Source organism: Carassius auratus, chromosome 40, assembly GCF_003368295.1.
Source record: "Carassius auratus strain Wakin chromosome 40, ASM336829v1, whole genome shotgun sequence".
NCBI classification, from domain to species: Eukaryota; Metazoa; Chordata; class Actinopteri; order Cypriniformes; family Cyprinidae; genus Carassius; species Carassius auratus.
In genome coordinates this window covers 14,783,206-14,801,671 of record NC_039282.1, presented here as the reverse complement: position 1 = coordinate 14,801,671, position 18,466 = coordinate 14,783,206, and the positions used below count along the sequence as shown (strand labels likewise).

Here is an 18,466-nt window from a genome sequence, read left to right as displayed (position 1 = left end):
CTCTCTGAAAAAAACTATAGAATGTATATGAATCTGTATGACAATGATCCTGTGAGTTTTCAGTTTTTCGCACCATTTTTAAACAAATTTATCATAGGTTTAAATTGGTAATAAAGTGTGGCAAAATACATTTTAAGATCTCATAGAGAACCATTCTCATTCTTGAAACCATTTAATTGGTCAGAAATCTTGATAGTCAAGGATGTCTCATCAATAATTTTGTTCTCTTTTTCCAAAAGTGAAAATGTATATACAGTATGTATATACAATTTTTAATACGCTAACATATACAGTAGATGACTTCAAGGCTAACACATTTGGTCTAAAAACTACGAAACTCTTCATTTTGATGTCACAGAGTTTTGAATTGTACTAATATTCCACTTATACATGACAAACATTCCATTTACAGTATATGATGTCATATAAGCTTCATGCATATTATAATAAAGAATGAGCAAAATGCTGTTTAAAATGGTTTTAGATACAGTATAGAATGAAGGACGTCCAATCATGTCAACTACCCCACTATACAATCTCATTATGATTTTTCAGGCTGCCAGAGTCTCTTAGCATTAACACAGCACTTCTGCAAGCATGACTGTACACCCTTTCATTCATCATCCCTCCCTTTTATTGCCTTCCATTTCTCTCAATCGCTCTGTCCTTTCTTTCATTTTCCCTCGTTTCTTTCAGCTCTGCTGATTTAGACTATCAAGCCTTATAAATGCACTCTCTCTCTCGACTCCCTCTCTCAGTGAGAAGATCGCTGCCTACTTAGTGCACTCTCAGCACGCTGAAGATTAACACTCGGCCACAGTGTTTAGCTCTGTGTGTATTTCTGCCCTGTGTGTATATGAATGTATATGAGGTTATGTGTGTATCTTAGCATAGTGTGTGTTTAGGTGTGTGTCGGCGTAAATTCGTGACTGTGTACTGGGTGGTGTTTACATCGCTTTTACTGTGGTTGTTAAATGATAATTCAGCATAAAGGTGACCTTTTGTTTGCCAGCCCTTTATAATCCCCTCTAAAGGATGCTGTTGGTTTATGAACAAGATCTGACCTTGTACATTAAACCCCATTCTATTTTATAAACGTATTTATGTATTACATAAACTAATGGGTAATTATATATCCTCACAGGAGGCTCCGCTGGCCTTTCTTTTATTAAATAAACAACTAAAGATCAGGGATGAATAATTAATGACTGGTATATGGAGGGAGCGGATTCAAAGGGAGCTCCAAATACCACTGGAGCATCTCTGGTCCTGAGGTTCACGGTAGTTCAAGTCATCAACTTAAGCTCCTCTGTGCTGTTTTAGGGTATTTAGAGTGAATAGGAGAATCCAGAGAGCTGTGGGGGCAATAAAAGTTACCCACATTATGTGGTGTGGTGTAATTTTTGGCAAGGACTGCATGTTCTGATCCAGTGAAAGTGAAATGTAAGTGCACTATGAGATCACATGGATATAATTATTTGATGGATGGATGAATATAGGAATCTTGTTTTTTCATGGTGTGAAATGAATGCCAAAAAAAGAAAAGAAAAGTCAAATTAAAGAACATATGTATATAAATATACAGTGGGTATAGAAAAGAATCACCCCCCTTTAAAGAGCAGGTCATATGGGTTTCGAAAACTATATATTTTTTGCAGTTTGTAACATAGATCATCAACATAGATTATACATCAATGTAAACAGTCTGCAAAGTTGATAAAATAATAAAACTAATGATAAATAAAGACATTGTCTCTAAAAAAAAAGTAGATTCTGAACTGCCTTATTGAGTCGTCATATTTTCAAATCATCTGCCTGTTACGTACGTCACAAGGTAAAATATTTGCATAATCCCCATCTGCCCACAAAATACACACTCTGACCTGTCCACAAACAGTTTCCGGTTGAGCGACTGCACTGGTCATCTTCGGACTCGGGACAGAATTGATAAGGTAATATTAATGGGATTTTTGTAAGCATCTTTGTTTACAAGTAACCCTCCAGAGCAAAATATAATTATGGTAATTGGCATTTCCAACACTCATTGTATATAGAAAGATCAATCAAAACAGACTTGGCCAGCTGACCAATCAGAGCAGAGTAGGCTTATGGAAGGGAGGGGCTTACAGACCTTAAGCCCAGAACTGCTTCGAATGAGTTATTTTGAAATCAATGAAAAATTATTCTAATATTCAATGTAAATTCTGAGATAATCACAGTGTTTCCTGATCTTGGATGCATTTAAACCTGTTGTAGGGGACTCAAACACAATATTAGGATACTTTAAAATACCATATGACCTTCTCTTTAAATAATCCCATTTCGTTGCTTTGCAACCTGAAATGAAGATGGTTTTTGTTTTATCCAGCTGTATTTACTCAGTGCAACTTATAACATTCAAGTGAAAGAAATAACACCAACAAAAAAAAACATAATCACTGGCTGCATCCGAAAACTTAGGCAAGGGACTTGCTGCTTTGCTGCCGGATGAGGCAATGACTTTACAGACTGCGTTTTTGCACAAAGGCACCTTATGAAACTGATTTCAGACCGACTTCTGAGGCAGCGTAATGGTTTAATTGTCTACAATAAAATATAATGAGTGAAAACTAAACAAATATTTAATTACTATAATACAGATTTCTCTCTAGAACTAACATCAAAAGTGCAAAAAGTCAGAAAGATACATTTACACACACTGACCACCAAACGCAACTTTTGGATGCCATTTTTTTTCTTAACCATCACGGAATGGAATGCAGAGGATTGTGGGATATCAAAGGCAGCGATGGATACATCTATGCTGCCTTCAAAATTCGATCAAAAGAAGGTACCTCTGGAGACTGGAAGTAAAGCAGAATTTAGATTCGAACGTGCTTTGATGCCTTCCTGCCCTGGAATGATGCCTCAGAAGGCAGCATTTTAGAGTTTTCGGATGCAGCCACTATGTTAGAAAAAGGATCATCCACCTCTTAAAAATGACTTGTACACTCAATCAGGTGTTGCTAATCACTTTCTAAATTTAACACAAAGCCATCTGATTTTTAACTGTGATCAGCTGTGCTCATTTTAATTAGCTCAGCATGAAAACAGTTTTTCTGGAGCATTTTGTAATTTATGACAAAGAGTGGTCATTGTGTGCATGTGACAACAATATCACAAATTCTCCTCAAACGTGACTAGTATGGGAAGGTTGCAAGAAAAAAAGCCACTCCTCAAGGAAGTCACGATTGAGCTTCGGCAAAAACACACCTTGAAGATTCTGAGGCCAATGAGACTAAAATTTAATTATGTGGCCTCAACACCAAACGATATGTCTGGCAGAAAACCGGTACAGCCCACCATCCAAATAACAGCATTCCTACAGTAAAGCATGGAGGTAGTAATATGCTGTTATGTGGGTGTTTCTCTGCAGACGGGACTGGAGCACTTGTCAGGAAAGAAGAAAAATGGATGGGGCAAAATACTGCCAGATTCTTGAGGAAAAACTGCTGTCCTCTGCCAGAAAGTTGTCAATGGGAAGAAGGTTTACCATCCAACATGACAATGAATGAACCAAAGCACCCAGCAAAACTGAGCACACAGTGGCTGAAGGAGAAAAAGGTGAATGTCCTTGCATGGCCTAGTCAAAGCCCTGACTTAAACCCCACTGAAAAACTGTGGAATGACTTGAAGACTGCAGTCCATAAACAGTCACCATCACATTTAACTGAACTTGAGCAGTTCCTGCAAAGAAAAGTGGGCAAACGTTGTCCAGAGTCTAGATGTGTGAAGTTAATAGAGATAAATCCCAACACGGGGGTGTTATAAGTTGCACTGAGTAAATACAGCTTGATAAAACAAAAAATGTGTTTGTCTTCATTTCAGGTAGCAAAGCAACAAGATGTGATTATGTTAAAGGGCAGTGATTCTTTTCTATATCCACTGTACAAGGCTTGTAGAGACTTGATTGTCAGAGGATTACGTTTTTTGCATGCTTTCCAATAGAATTCTAAAGCCTCAGCTATTGATTGATGGATGGACAGAAAGATATATATATATATAGAGAGAGAGAGAGAAAGAGAGAAGAGAGATCAACCACCTTTATCATCTCTATTTATCATAGATATATAGATAGTCCTTGTTCATATTACGTTCATTTTCTGAGCTTAGCTCTATCATGCATCAATCAACTGCGTGACTTCTGAAAATGATTTTGATTCAGAAGAGAGTGTTTACTTTAACCCCGCCCCCATCTTGCTATACCACAGTACTGTTCATCTGTCAGCGGATCAGATTCAGTTCTCTGCTGTCTGCTCTGAGCACGGACCTCAGTGGACTGCGTTTGGTGGTCAATCTCTCCCCTCTCCTCCCGGCGGATTAAAGGATTATGCCGCAGCACAATTGTTCTTTTCCGATATTCTGATCAGATGCAGGAATAATATGCTCGACATCTTAAAACTTAATCACGTTTGGTGAACGTCGCGGTAAATAAAGCAACGCCAGAGGATCAGCGCAGCGCGTTCTGACCGAATGTCGCGCAACACCACCTGTTTTTCTCTCCAGTCGTGAACCATGAGCATAGCTGCTCTACAAACACACCGTCTGTGACTGTGAAAGGGAAAGATACAAACATTGACGATGGCGCATCTGTTTTCACCCAACATTCAAAGTGTTATTTCTGTAGATTTGTGCTTTCTGTGACAGGACATTAGTGATCTGGTGTCGGTGTCATACTGCTGAGAGGAATCCAAAGAATCTAAAAGATTCTAAAGGCTCGAAATAAACAGAATATTCTAAAGATTCTGAGGTTCCAAAACATTCTGAAGATTCTAAAGATTATAATTTCCGCAATTGTTAAATATTCTGTGTATTTCAAAGACTGTAAAGATGGAAGGTTCTAAAAAGTATTTCAGAAGATTCCAAAGAGTCTAAAGATTCTAAAAGATCCCTAACAATTAAAAGATTCTATCAGATTATATTCCAAAAGGTTTAAAGACTCTAAAGATTCTGAAGGTTCTGCAAATTGTAAAAGTTTAAACAGATGGTTCTGAACGCTCTCGGGACTAAAAAAGTTCTAATAAGCGCGCAAGATCAAATGTCTTAACGCAATAACTGTGTTACGACGATAAGATCTGGTAGCAATGGCTGACTGACATCAGATATGAAATTGTAACTGCTGTATTGTAACATAAACCCCAATGAGCATCCGTCTGTAATTTCAGATTGCGCTCTAAGTGTTCAGCACTGCTGTTTTTACGCGTTCCGTGCACGGTTCTGTTACTTTAAACTGGACTCATCGCACGTGCGGACACTTTCAGCTTCGGACACTACCACACAGTTACAGCTAAAAACGTATAAATATTGAATTGGATATTGATGGCATCCACGGAGAGGATCAGGACCGTGGGGAGAGTTTGGGGAAGCTTGGCGCTCCTCTACGCACTGCTTATCTTTCTCTCCTGGCCGTGTGCGGTTGCAGGGAAGAAGAAACTGTACATCGGAGCTCTGTTTCCCATGAGTGGAGGATGGCCCGGTGGTCAAGCGTGCCTCCCCGCTGCCCAGATGGCGTTAGATCTCGTGAACAACCGGACCGACATTCTGCCGGATCACGAGCTGGAGCTCATTTATCACGACAGTATGGTAAGCACTTAACATTTTACATATATAGTGTTCACAATACGTTTAGGTGTGTAAGTACTTGTTGTTTTGCTCAGCATTTAAACATATAATTTCGTTCACAATTGCAGTTGATATAATACTTCATCTTCATCAGTGATTAAGATTCTCAGTGTGAAATGATTAGAACAGATCCCACAAATGTGCAAAATTAATCCATAATAAAAGCACAAAAAAACTGGCCCCACCAGTGTTATTTTAGTGTAATTTAGATATTATTATAGTTTTTATTATTTTAAAACAGTTTTTGTATTTTACATTTACTGTTTGCATTTTAAATTTTTGTTAAAGTTTTAGTAATTTTGTTGTTTTGTCATATTTTGTATTATGTTATGTCTGTATATTTAAATTTTTTAGATACGTTTTATTTTGAATTATTTTGGTACTTCAAGTTAAACTAAATTAACATGAGAAATGTTTCCTTGGCAACTAGTTCAATATATATATATATATATATATATATATATATATTTAAGTTAAAGTTTGTTTCAAAATATTTAAAATATATATTTTATGGTTTTATTGTTTTAGTTAACTATAATAACCCCGACCAGGACATGCATTTGTATTGTTTTTAATTCTGCACGATATAAGCACATATGCAAACTTAATTATGCAATAGCATACAAATTAAGTTACTGAAAACTAGATGAAATGTTCTATGTATTTCATGGGATTGTTACTGCAGATAAATTCCATATTCTGTACCTATTTTAGTCTTTTGAAAAAAGAAATCTCATTGCCCTCTTTACCTTCTGTTAATTTATTCAAGTATTTTAGTTCAAGGGCATGAAATAAAGATAAGTACCAGATGTTAATTTAAGATGGTAGAATCTATCAGCGTTTTGCAGGTGCTTCATTGTCGTGGCAGTGATTGTATCTTGAGAGTCAGGAGTTGGTGTCAAGTTGACATTGCAGTTGTTGGTACATTAATATTTCACAACTCACTGCACTTGGCTGTTATCAACAGCCTTCAAGGCTTCAGCTGCATAAAGTAATTTGGCTTCCTAAAAATACTCTTGCACCATAAATGCTTATGCTTGCCTTTAGCATTGCAGAGTTTTCCAAGATCACCTCCAAAGTGGATTCCTCAGTGTATTTTGTTGATTTATTTTTAAATGGGATTTTTTTGAGTAACATGCATAAGTGGAGAGTAAATTATTCTGCCTTTTGCGGAAAGATGGTTGTCCTGAGTTTCAGTTCTGTCAGCAGATACAAATAACAGTGCTGTCAATCCATTAAATCAATATCCTCAAATATGTCAGTGCTGGTTTGATATATAAAACATATGATAGTAAATATGTGCAAATATGTGAGATTTCACTTACTTCCATTGAATATGTAGCACTTTCAGAAGTTCAAAGCAGGGCAGTTTAGTTTCCCAGTGTGGTGTGACGGTTCTGACCTTCTGTAGGTGAGGAAACGGTTAAAGAGTGCTCTAAGTGGACAGAGATGAGTTGTATCATGGTTCTGACTGGTGAACCGCACTCTGCATTGCAATCGCACTCAGTATAGAGGAAGAATCAGCAAGAGGAGGGTTGTCATGGAAACAGCCGCCAGTGAAACCACAGTTCAAACAAACTTGCATCCCTGTAGATCTTGTAAGGATGAGGAGGTCCTTCTGCAGACTCTATGTATCTTCAGCACCTGTCTGACCACTCACGATTGAGATGAATTGTAACTATAATCTGTAATGTGTGAAAATAATCATTGTAGTCCCAGTTAGTTTGTTAAACCGAAATTGCGTCTGCACCTGTGATTCTTGACTTTTGACTCACAATGAAAAGCATTTCTAAATCTTAGGTATTTAGTATACAATGGGTTCATTAGGGATGTTTCTTCTGATACTAAAATGTGTTATGTTATACAATTTGTGTGGAAAAGAGAAACTAAAGGGCTTTTAATGTTGGGTCAAATTTGAATGTCCATAACTGTTTCTTGAAATATGGGTTCAAATTGAAAGATTTGAAACCATTAAAAAAAAAAATATATATATATATATATATTTTATACAAAATTTCATGGTAGAATTTAGAGTTTTTGTGGCTACTGGAAAAAAGCTAGATGCATGTAATTGCTGAAATATTTTTGTGTATTTCATGCCATAATTAAATAAATACCTTATTCTATAATCTTTTAATCATCTAATGAGATGTGATACCAAAATGCATTTTGTAAAAAAAAAAAAAAGATTGAGTTGATTGACTTTTCCACAAATTGTGTGGAAAAGAGACAATTACATATAAAGGGCCTTTGTAAATATAAAATATTTTGGGGTCAAATAGGGGGTTCAATTTGACAGTCCTGAGTTTTTTTTAATTTTTTTACATTTTTTATATAGAATAAATAAACCAATTAAAAATGAAACTTTGATGAATTTGCCACTTATTTATCTTAAAAATTTTAAATGATGTAGCAAAACCATTCTGTAAAAAAAAAAAAAGGCAAAAGGATTTAATTTTTCTTTTCCTTTTCACCAAATAATAATCAAGTTTGGTTATCAGGGTACATTTAATCATTTACCAGATAATTCCATCCAAAGTCACTTTCAAATGAGAAAGAGCACAAGCAATTTATTATACAAAAGCGAGTAATATTAACAGAACTGCAATAATCTTGATTTAATTCACCTTAATTCATGATTTAATGAAAATGCTGTGTACAACTCCAGTTGTCTTTAACTGCTTTCTAGAAATGGCACCATTCCACTCATGCCTCAAGTCTCTTTTAATTTAGCATTAATCTTAATCAAAATCTAAGGCTTATTGCAGGTGCACAAGAAGAAGAATGCAATATCAGAACGGCCAAGTGTGACATTGAATAAATGTCATGTGTTAGTATGCCTTGGAGATGGAAGAGCAAGTGTGAAGTGCTTATACTTGTTGACATTTAAGCCGACAGATATTTTGAGCATTTCTTCTTGATTGGGGAGCGTACCTGGATGAGATTCTTAAAATTGCTTTCAGGTGTCAGAAATGTAATCACAAAGGGAGAAAATCAAATTTGATGTGGGTTTTGCATTTTATTATTGTTCAGAGAATCTCAGGCTAGTTTGGGGCATTCTTTTAATCTCTCTCAAATAGCCAATTATCACGCAGAGCAATGTTTGCATAGAAACATGTAAGTTACCTCAAAATTCCATTTTCATTTGACATTTGATAAATATTTATTTCATAAAAGAGCCGAACTGACAGCCGAACACAGATCTTCTAAGGATTTTAATTTTTTCCTTCCTTTTTGATGTCAAATTTAAAATGACACTTTGGACATTTGTTTTATAGTGAACTAAGACTAAATAGATTTGTACTATTTATGAAGAAAATGTGAGGGATGCTTGTCCATGCAAATCTTGCTGACATGATGCTGTGGTATTTGGCGGTCGCTAGGGTCAAAATAACCCACTTCTAAGTTTCTGTGATATTCTAAATATGGCTTGGGTCCTTTCTTTAAGCCTATGGGATCAGTAGGATACATAATGGAAATTATTAGCTAAAAAGAAATAATAATACAGCATTTGCATGTACATCTATATTAGAATTAGTGTTGTCAAAAGACCCGGTACTTCGGTACCAAGTCGGTACTAAAAAAATTTAAATGTGACTGTACCAGGTTTCTTTAAGTACCGGTAGTACCGAGGTCCCATTCAAACCCGGTTCAGCGCTATGGTTTTTTTTTTTTTAAATTAGCATATTTTTGTGTTTTGTTTTGGTACTGAGAACCGTGGATTTTCACTGGTATCGGTACCGAATACTGAAATTTTGGTACCGTTAGACTCTATGACCTAACAACACTAATTAGAATGATACAAAATGTCATAAAAATGAATAAACCTCATCCCACTTTTGGTTAATGCTATGATAGTGGTCAAAAATGGAAATCTCATAGACACGGTCATAGGCGTTGATGCCAGAAGTTGTGGTCCATCTTGTGTGTGTGTGTTCTTTTGAGCAGATATTTACAGGAACCCCCTTGCACAGATACACTCTCCCTCTCCAGACAGTTGCTATGGTTATATCAAAGCTCAGCCACAAACTTTGATCAATTATTAACCGTGATAGAGCGAGACCAAGGTAGAGAGAGGGAGAGAGAGACCGATGCCCTGATGAGACATTTGTGCTTTCCGTTTTAATTGGCATCTGTTGTATCCAGATTGTAACGAGAAGGATTTCCATACCCAAATGCATGCTTTATTCATTCTCATCTGGGTTCAGGGATGCAAAACCGCAGCTTAGAAATAACAAACCAACACTTGCAAGTTAATGTGAGGTAGAACAGCAGATAAAGACTCATTCATGGTCTGAGTCATGGGAAGACGTGTTTTGATTGGATGAGACAGTTAGCATTTGAATCTGTATAGAAAACAATGTTGAAGCTACAGATCTGGCTAGCTTAAATCTATGGAAGTAGAATTAAAATGAATTATAATTTCATGTGTAACTGTTTGGTTTTTATCTAGAATAGAAAAGATTGTCAGTTTGAAATGGCATGACAAAGCTTTGTTTGATAGTATGAAAAAATGTAGAAACACTTTAGTGGAGTACTTACAATAATATGCAAATAATATACTTTCAAATGAATATATTTAATAATATATTATTATATCATATATATATATATATATATATATATATATATATATATATATATATATATATATATATATATATATATATATATATTATATATAACAGTATGTAATATTTTCAGGCATTAAATTCCAGGGTAATTGCAATTAAATAAAAAAGTATTGTTTTAATTAACATTAGATACAGTTAGTGTAACTTCTTTTGACCCACTTAAGTCCGACTTAAGTTTTTAAGTCTTTATGTGTAATTTCATAATTCTGTTATATCTGAAATATGGTTAAAAGTATTGCAGAATGTACCAACAAGCATTTATAATAAACTAAAATATATATAAATGTAAATTCCACTGGAACTTGACGTTGCAGTTTAGTACATTTAAAATATATTAACTATAATATTGAATAACAATCCACAGGTATAAAATTATAGTACTTTACATCTATGTTTGTCAACATCATCAAAATAAGTTTAATAAGTTTCAGTGCGAACTGAAGTGTGTTAAGAAAATAAAAAAAACTATCTTAAAGTACATTTAATTATACATTTAAGAGTTAAGAGACCCAACAAAACCAAAATTTTCCTTGAGTCCAACAGCAGTGAGAGGAGCATTTCTGACTGTCATTGTTTTTGAGACCAGCACTGTGTCATTTAATTCTAACTTTAACAAAAAATTTAAGCATGCATGTCTCTCCTAAGTGTTTCTGCTGATCTTTACCAAGGGTATTATTTTAGTGTGACTGCATCTGTGTTGTGTGAGCAGTCACCCCTCATTTGTGAAACACTTCCTGTTGTATTTGTCACATTGAACTGTAGCATCATTATTTACAGCTTAATTTTGTTTGTTTTTTCTGAGCTATGAGAAACTGTATTTCTGTGCTGATTCCATTGATCCTTTATTGATTATGACATGCTCAGGTGAAGCTTTTACATCCTGCAAGCTTCAGTTAACATTTTCAAAGGTGGTAGGTTATTTTTGATTCGTCTTGATGTTGTTTTTCTCTTTTCTTCAGTGTGATCCAGGAGAGGCCACTAAACTGCTGTATGACTTGCTGTACACCGAGCCCATAAAGATCGTCTTGATGCCGGGCTGCAGCTCTGTGTCTACGCTGGTGGCTGAGGCAGCACGCATGTGGAACCTTATAGTGGTGTGTCTGCTATGAATACATTTCTATCTGAACTCATTATATCTGTATCGTTGATCATTGGTTTCTCCATTCACCTGGATTTGACTGTAGAACATTATAGAGTTTTGTATTGGGAAATTTGCACTTTTTTCTCCCCAGATTTGGAAGATACAAGGTAAAAAGATTATAATCTGTAATTGTGAGGGAGATATAAACTCACAATTTTGAGATGCCTTGTGATATATATACTTAAAATGGTGAGAAATAAAAAAACCTTTTAATTTTATATTAAGTGATGGAAACAGAATTGCGTGATGTAAACTCAGAATTTTGAGAAACAAAGTGAATTGTCATGTAAAATTTTAAAGGTCAGAATTTTTAGATAAAAAATCACAAAATACCTTTTTTATTTTATTTTTATAGCTTCCATACATTCCGGATTAAACTGATTAAAATAGGAAAAATGATAAAACAGCCTTAACTGCAACCAGATTTGAGATTTTGATGCAAAAGTGCTACACAAAACAAGCGTCTCTGTGTTATGGGTCAAGGAACAAAATTAATTTGGACTTGTGATCTTATTGCCTTGCTGTAGTTGACACTTGAAAAAGTTGACAAATTAAATCTGTCAAAAGAGGCTCTCATGGAAGTATGAGAGACTAATGAGAAAGCGTGAAAGTGGAAATGGAATAAAATACACGAGATACCCTTAGCAATTTGACAGAATTAATTTTTCCACTTATTCTTTTTCAATCTTTTGGTATCCGCCGTGGTTAGCAGCGATGTGGAAAGTAATGTTCTCAACACTGACCTTGTTCTCATCAGATGAGTTTACTTATGTGAAAAAAGTTTGCTGTAATAATTTTGAAAAAGTTGAAAAAACCTATAAGACTTCAGTTACTTTTTTGACAGATGCTCATAAAAAATATTTAACTGTTTATACATGACAGTGTAGGCAAATCAACCCTTGTAAAAAATAATTACATTTTAGCATACTTTAAAAAAAGAAATAGTATACTTAAGAATATACTTAAGTGCTAACTTAATATAATGTTTTCTGTCACTTTAATGCAAGTTAAATGTAATTAAATGAAAATATATTATAGTTTAAATTTGATTAAATTAAATTATCTGAACTTTAGAGTGCATTGTTGATCTTTATACAGTATGTATGCAGTATTTGTGTAATTTCTGAGTTGTGTCCTGATATGTGACAAACACACACACACACACACACACACACACACACAGTGGTGTATAAAGTACCTGAAAGTCATCCTCAAGTAAAAGTGCAGATATCTTACCAGAAAATGACTTTGGTAGAAGTGGAAGTCACTGTGTAATATAGTACTTGAGTAAAAGTCTTACAGTATGTATATATTATTCAACATACAACTTTGATTACTGATATTTGAAATACTATAAAACATTAAAGAAGAAAATAGTCGAAATGTGGAATTAAAACCGCCAGTAGGTGACAGCAAGTGAATGTTATTGAGATTCAAGCGATTCATTCAAACGGCTGATTCATGCAGAAACAAAGCATTTGACTGTGTTAAAAAGTGAATCACTGATTCATTTATTTAACCGATTCGTTCAAAAAGCTGATTTATTCATTAAGTAAAACACCGTCCATTACTCAGAGAAGCAAAACTGTGCTGTGATCTTTATTTGGAAATATTGTTGTTAACAAAATTTAGTAAAAACAAGCAATATTATGTCTAAAATGTCACTTATTGTTTATTAAATGTGTTCATGCATCTGCAGAAAAAGTAATCTTTGTGTGAAATATATTAAGTTAACTAGGCCTACATTAAATTATATAATACATTTCCTTCTATGGAACAACACTGGATGTAGAAACAGATTGGCTTATTTATTCAGGTTTCTGGCTTCACTTCGTTGACATTTACCCTTCTTCCAGTGTGTGCAGAAATCAGACTCATATTTTTGCATTGTTTTTGCTTTGCGTTTCGTTCTTTTCAGGGGTATCAAATAAGGTCATCCATATCCAGCTGAGTAAATCTTTCCAGCGTGCTCTCTCTGTAAGTCCACCTTTTTAACTACTGTCTCCCTTTCTCTCTGTCTCTCTGTAGTTTTCATACGGCTCCAGTTCTCCAGCTTTATCCAACCGCCAGCGCTTTCCCACTTTCTTCCGTACGCACCCGTCAGCAACTCTGCATAATCCCACACGTGTGCGGCTCTTCCAGAAGTGGGGATGGACCAAGATTGCCACCATCCAACAGACCACTGAAGTTTTTACCTCAGTCAGTCCTACATACAGAACTTTCTGTCTTATTTACCTTACTCCATATACTCTAGTCATGCTGTGGTTTTCCTATTGCGACCAGGTATTAAGATTTGTGTGTGTGTGTGCGTGTTCTGGTGCCAGATAAGTTTTTAGGGTTGATACCTCCCTCCTATTGAAAATACAAATACAATTGCATCTTACCACTTTAAATAGATACTTTAAGATACTTTGCAGAAACTGCAAAAATCCACAAAAATTAACACAGAATGCCTATTTGGTGTTTAGTGACTTGACGTGCTCAGAAGAAGGAAGTAGAATAGATAGGCCCAGTGTTATTACTAAAAACCCTAATATTCATTGACCACCCAAAGAACTAATAATGAAGAGAAAATGTATTCAAATCCATCCCGCTTCTTGGCTATGTGTAGCATCTACATGTCCTATCATTAAAAAATTATCTTCACAGTTTTTATGGCGCATATAATATAGTACAGGCTTTTGAAAAGCCTTTGCATTTCACATGCAAAGATGTCATAAACTCACAGCAAAAAAAAAATAAAAAGAAAAACGGCATAAAATTGGTAAAGGTCACTAATAGGATGGAAATGGAAAATGGTCATAAAACATAAATTGACGGTGTTTGTGCAAAAAAAAAAAAGAAAAGTGATCTTCAGGGGAAAATTAAATGTAAAGAAAAAAAACAATTATTCGACCCCTTTAAAGGAAGTAATTTTCCAGAAAAGTGGTTTCCTGTGTGTCTTAAAACTGTTAGTGAGCTTAGCTGCCCCTTTACTCTAAGGTTAATGCCTCAGAGTGAACGGTAAAGACCGTGGTTGATTATTCTCTCCTTATGTGATGAAAGACTTTTAAAGTAATTTTTCTTCATGTTGGCTGCTAGGAATATTGACCAAGTCATAAATCTCTCATGCATCGATTCAATATTGAGCTAGTGTAATTCCGCTAGGCTAATGATCCCCCTCCATCTCTTCACCAGCTAATCTCTTTTTCTCATTTACTTTCATCCCAGTCCATCTCTCCTGTTCACATCCTCTTTCTTTCTCCATATTCCTCCATTCATTGATGTCGGGTGTCTCATTGGCACCTTTTCAAAAATACGCTGCCTCGTTGCCTTCCATGGAACTTCATAAATTAACGATTTGCAGATCACCATCTTTTTTCCATCTACCTATTATCTTATTTACATTTCCTTTACTTTGTCATTTTTTTTTACTTTGGTCTGCTGTGCTTTGACCATTCATCTCCCTTTGTTCTTCTCTTTCATTCGCTCCTTGATCTTTTCATATGCGCTCTTCCTGTCTGTCCTCCGCTCTCCACAAACATCACTCCTGTCCTGTCGCTCCTGCTGTCTCACCGTTCTCTCTTTCTCTCTCCAGACTTTGGATGATCTGGAGGAGCGTGTGAAGGAGGCCGGCATCGAGATAAGCGTTAGACAGAGCTTCCTCACGGATCCCGCGGTGGCTGTCAAAAACCTGAAGGTGCTTTGATGAAAAATTCACCAGCCACTCACTTCCTCTCCTCAGCCTGTGTCGGGTAGCTAGCATGAAAACTTATATGAAATAAATCAACACTCAGAAGAATCGGTCTCCCCTGTCAGATCAAGTGACGGTTTGGATACTATCTCGGTTGCTACGGACAGTTATTATTGAATAGATAGCATTTTTAATTGTAAAATTATATTGCATAAAGAACTCACAGGACTGTCTTTTTAAATGGTTGGCTTAAAATATCTTTGCATATGTCTCGTCTTATATTATTCAGCCTTAAATGTTTTTAAAGGTCATTTGCATGATTTTTTTTTTCAATGCTACAATACATTTTCCTTTCACATCTTATTATGCAGAGACAAGGAATCCTTGAAAATGTTTAGCAAAGCTTTTTGAAAATGATAATTATTTTTGCAATTCCGTTTGGTTCCACTAATGTTGCAGAAATTACACACTTCACCTTTAAAAAATATCACAAACAGAGTAAATAAAGCAATAAGTGTTCTTACAAATGGTTAAATCACTGTAACCCACATACTTATGTGCCTTATTTCTTTTATATAGTAATGTTACAAAGAAAGTCATATTTATAATAAATAATTATCAGAATAAAAAAATGATCCTAGCAAGTAATTTAGTTCATTATCTGTAGGCTGTTTGGAGTTACCAATACACAAAGCAGCATTTACTTGCAGCTGATCAAATCATAATGTATATAGTTATCATATAATTATAAAAAATATTATTTAATATTATTAATGTTATATAGTAATTATTAATTTAATATTTATATTTAATAATTCCACATATCTTATCGAAAGCATAGCATTTATTTTACTTGGAACTATGAGTTTCATAATTTGTATTAGTATAAATTTAAGTCAACAAATCTTGTTAGAGTCATTATAAATAATAAATCATGTGTTGTCACTAGCTGTGTTTCCATTCGTGCTGCGAATTTCATCTATGCAAGAATATCAGATTATTGCGCAAACAATGCATCCATAAAACCTTGCGTCTTCAAGAGAACAAAATAGTCACTTCCAAGGAAAATGGTGAAAAATATATTTTATGCTGGTGACATTCACATATTTTAATGCAAATTTTGGGATTGTGAATAAAACACTGAAAGTGAATCATGCTTAGTGATACTTTACGACGTCACATTGTGTGATGATTCTGTGTCGTTTTCTTTTCTCTTATACGTCTCCAGCGTCAAGATGCAAGAATCATAGTCGGCCTCTTTTACGAGACTGAAGCCAGAAAGGTGTTTTGTGAGGCAAGTGACAATTACAGTTCTTTTTACATCTGAGCTGTCAATTTATTTATATCAGTTCCACACTATTCAGTTCGATGTTTCTACTCAGCTTGAGTTAACTCACCGATGCTTAACAGAGATTAAAATATTGAATAAGATTATTGCTTAAGCACAAACCTTCAAAACATGGTTTCATCTTTGGCAGGTCTTCAAAGAGAAACTCTATGGTAAGAAGTATGTTTGGTTCCTCATCGGCTGGTATGCAGACAACTGGTTTAAGATCAAAGATCCAGCCATCAATTGCACAGTGGAGAATATGACGGAAGCCGTGGAAGGACACGTCACCACTGAAATCGTAATGCTAAACCCAGAGACCGTCCGCGGTGCCTCCAACCTGGTGAGTGGCTCTTAAAGCGATAGTTCACCCAAAAATGCAGTGTTGAGTATTTTTTATGATATATTTATGCACTTTATATTGCTTCAAAATCTTGAATTCACTGCCATTATAAAGCTTGTAAGAGCCAGGACATTGTTTAATATATCTCTGATTGTATTCGTCTGAAAGAAGAAAGTCATATACACCTAGTAATTTTCAGTTTTGGGTGAACTATCCCTTTAAGACTAATTCATATTGACAATATACTGACAATAGATGATGCTTACATAAAAACCGTCTATAAATATTTCATGATGAGATCATAAATCCTTCAAAAACCATCCACAGACCTCCCAAGAGTTCCTGGCCCAGCTGATGTCACGTCTCGGGGGGAAGAACCCAGAAGAAACGGGTGGATTTCAGGAAGCTCCGCTGGCGTATGATGCTGTGTGGGCTCTTGCACTGGCCCTCAATAAAACGGTGGCCCCCCTTAGGGCCAAAGGCTGGACATTGGAGGACTTCAACTACAACAACAAGGAAATCACTGCTGAGATTTACCGAGCCCTCAACACCAGCTCGTTTGAAGGAGTGTCTGTGAGTTGATGAAAAATAGCCGTCAAATAACACTGAGATAAAATACTCCAGAAGATAGTTTCCTGGACTTGTCAGAGAGTCTTAAAATCGCAGAGACATCATCAGTCTCAGATGAGCACATTTTTATGATAACAATGAATCTTGAGTTCCAATTCATTATAGGATGATTCAGTCTTTATTTTCCCTTGAATTTTGCCATTTATATTTCTGTTTTTATAAGGAGTCACAAATGGATTTCTTAAATGATGATTTTGTATTGATGTAACGTCTTTAACTGTTTCTATTTATTCATTTGTGTCTTGTAGGGTCATGTCGTGTTTGATGCTCAAGGTTCACGTATGGCCTGGACTCTCATTGAGCAACTGCAAGGTACAAACAAAACTGAAAAACCGATGTAGAAGATAATGATAATAACAGTATTGCACTTAAATGCATTTTTAAGGATCACATCCTACATTTTTGTGGTATTGTATATTTGTCTGTTCTGTTGACTGTTCACTTATGATGTTAATACAATTTTCTTGCACCGAATAAACAGTAAACATTTTTTATGTGAAAATGATATGACAGTTTTTTCAAAGATTAAAATTGTAACAACTATGACGGCATTTCATCCACACAATTCTGCTGTTAGAAATAAAGTATTCTAATGTTTTATATTCTTATACTTATTCACATATATTTTATATATATTTTAAAACTTGGATAATCCAAATAGTAGTAACTGTTAGTAAACAACACACAAAAAAGATCACGTTCTCCTACTGTATGATGCATGGACATTATTAGTAGACAAATTAAACTAGTGAAAGTGTGAAAAGCGACTTTATTTTAGAAATAACATTCCTAAAACAAAAATTCTTAAAGTCCACAGGGCCTAAACTGCCTGTAGTTAAAGAAAAGGCCATCTATCCTATTTCCTCCTCATTGCTTTACTGTGTCTGCAGTCGTATTTTAGTGTTAAAGATATCTGAATGCCCCATATTTCTGGATTTATTTCAATGAATGGTCTGAACTGGTGAGAGAGTCTAATTTTTGTGTTGTGAAAGTTTGTCTACATTGTACAACAAAGTCTTTGATTTCCAAAAGAGCAAAGTTTTTCTACAATATGTTC

General features: G+C 35.1%; 1 protein-coding gene across 1 annotated transcript in view; it reads left to right on the top strand.

The window, feature by feature from the left end:
- Nucleotides 1-5,406: 5,406 nt before the first annotated feature.
- The window catches only part of LOC113059030 (gamma-aminobutyric acid type B receptor subunit 1-like), a 29,932-nt gene continuing 16,872 nt past the window's right edge, over nucleotides 5,407-18,466 (top strand). Inside the window, exons 1-8 of the mRNA XM_026227268.1 lie at nucleotides 5,407-5,622; nucleotides 11,255-11,389; nucleotides 13,465-13,635; nucleotides 15,014-15,115; nucleotides 16,338-16,403; nucleotides 16,588-16,779; nucleotides 17,107-17,352; nucleotides 17,658-17,721. Of these exons, the coding sequence (XP_026083053.1) occupies nucleotides 5,497-5,622; nucleotides 11,255-11,389; nucleotides 13,465-13,635; nucleotides 15,014-15,115; nucleotides 16,338-16,403; nucleotides 16,588-16,779; nucleotides 17,107-17,352; nucleotides 17,658-17,721 (1,102 nt within the window). The 5' untranslated portion in view covers nucleotides 5,407-5,496. The remainder of the gene's footprint in view (nucleotides 5,623-11,254; nucleotides 11,390-13,464; nucleotides 13,636-15,013; nucleotides 15,116-16,337; nucleotides 16,404-16,587; nucleotides 16,780-17,106; nucleotides 17,353-17,657; nucleotides 17,722-18,466) is intronic.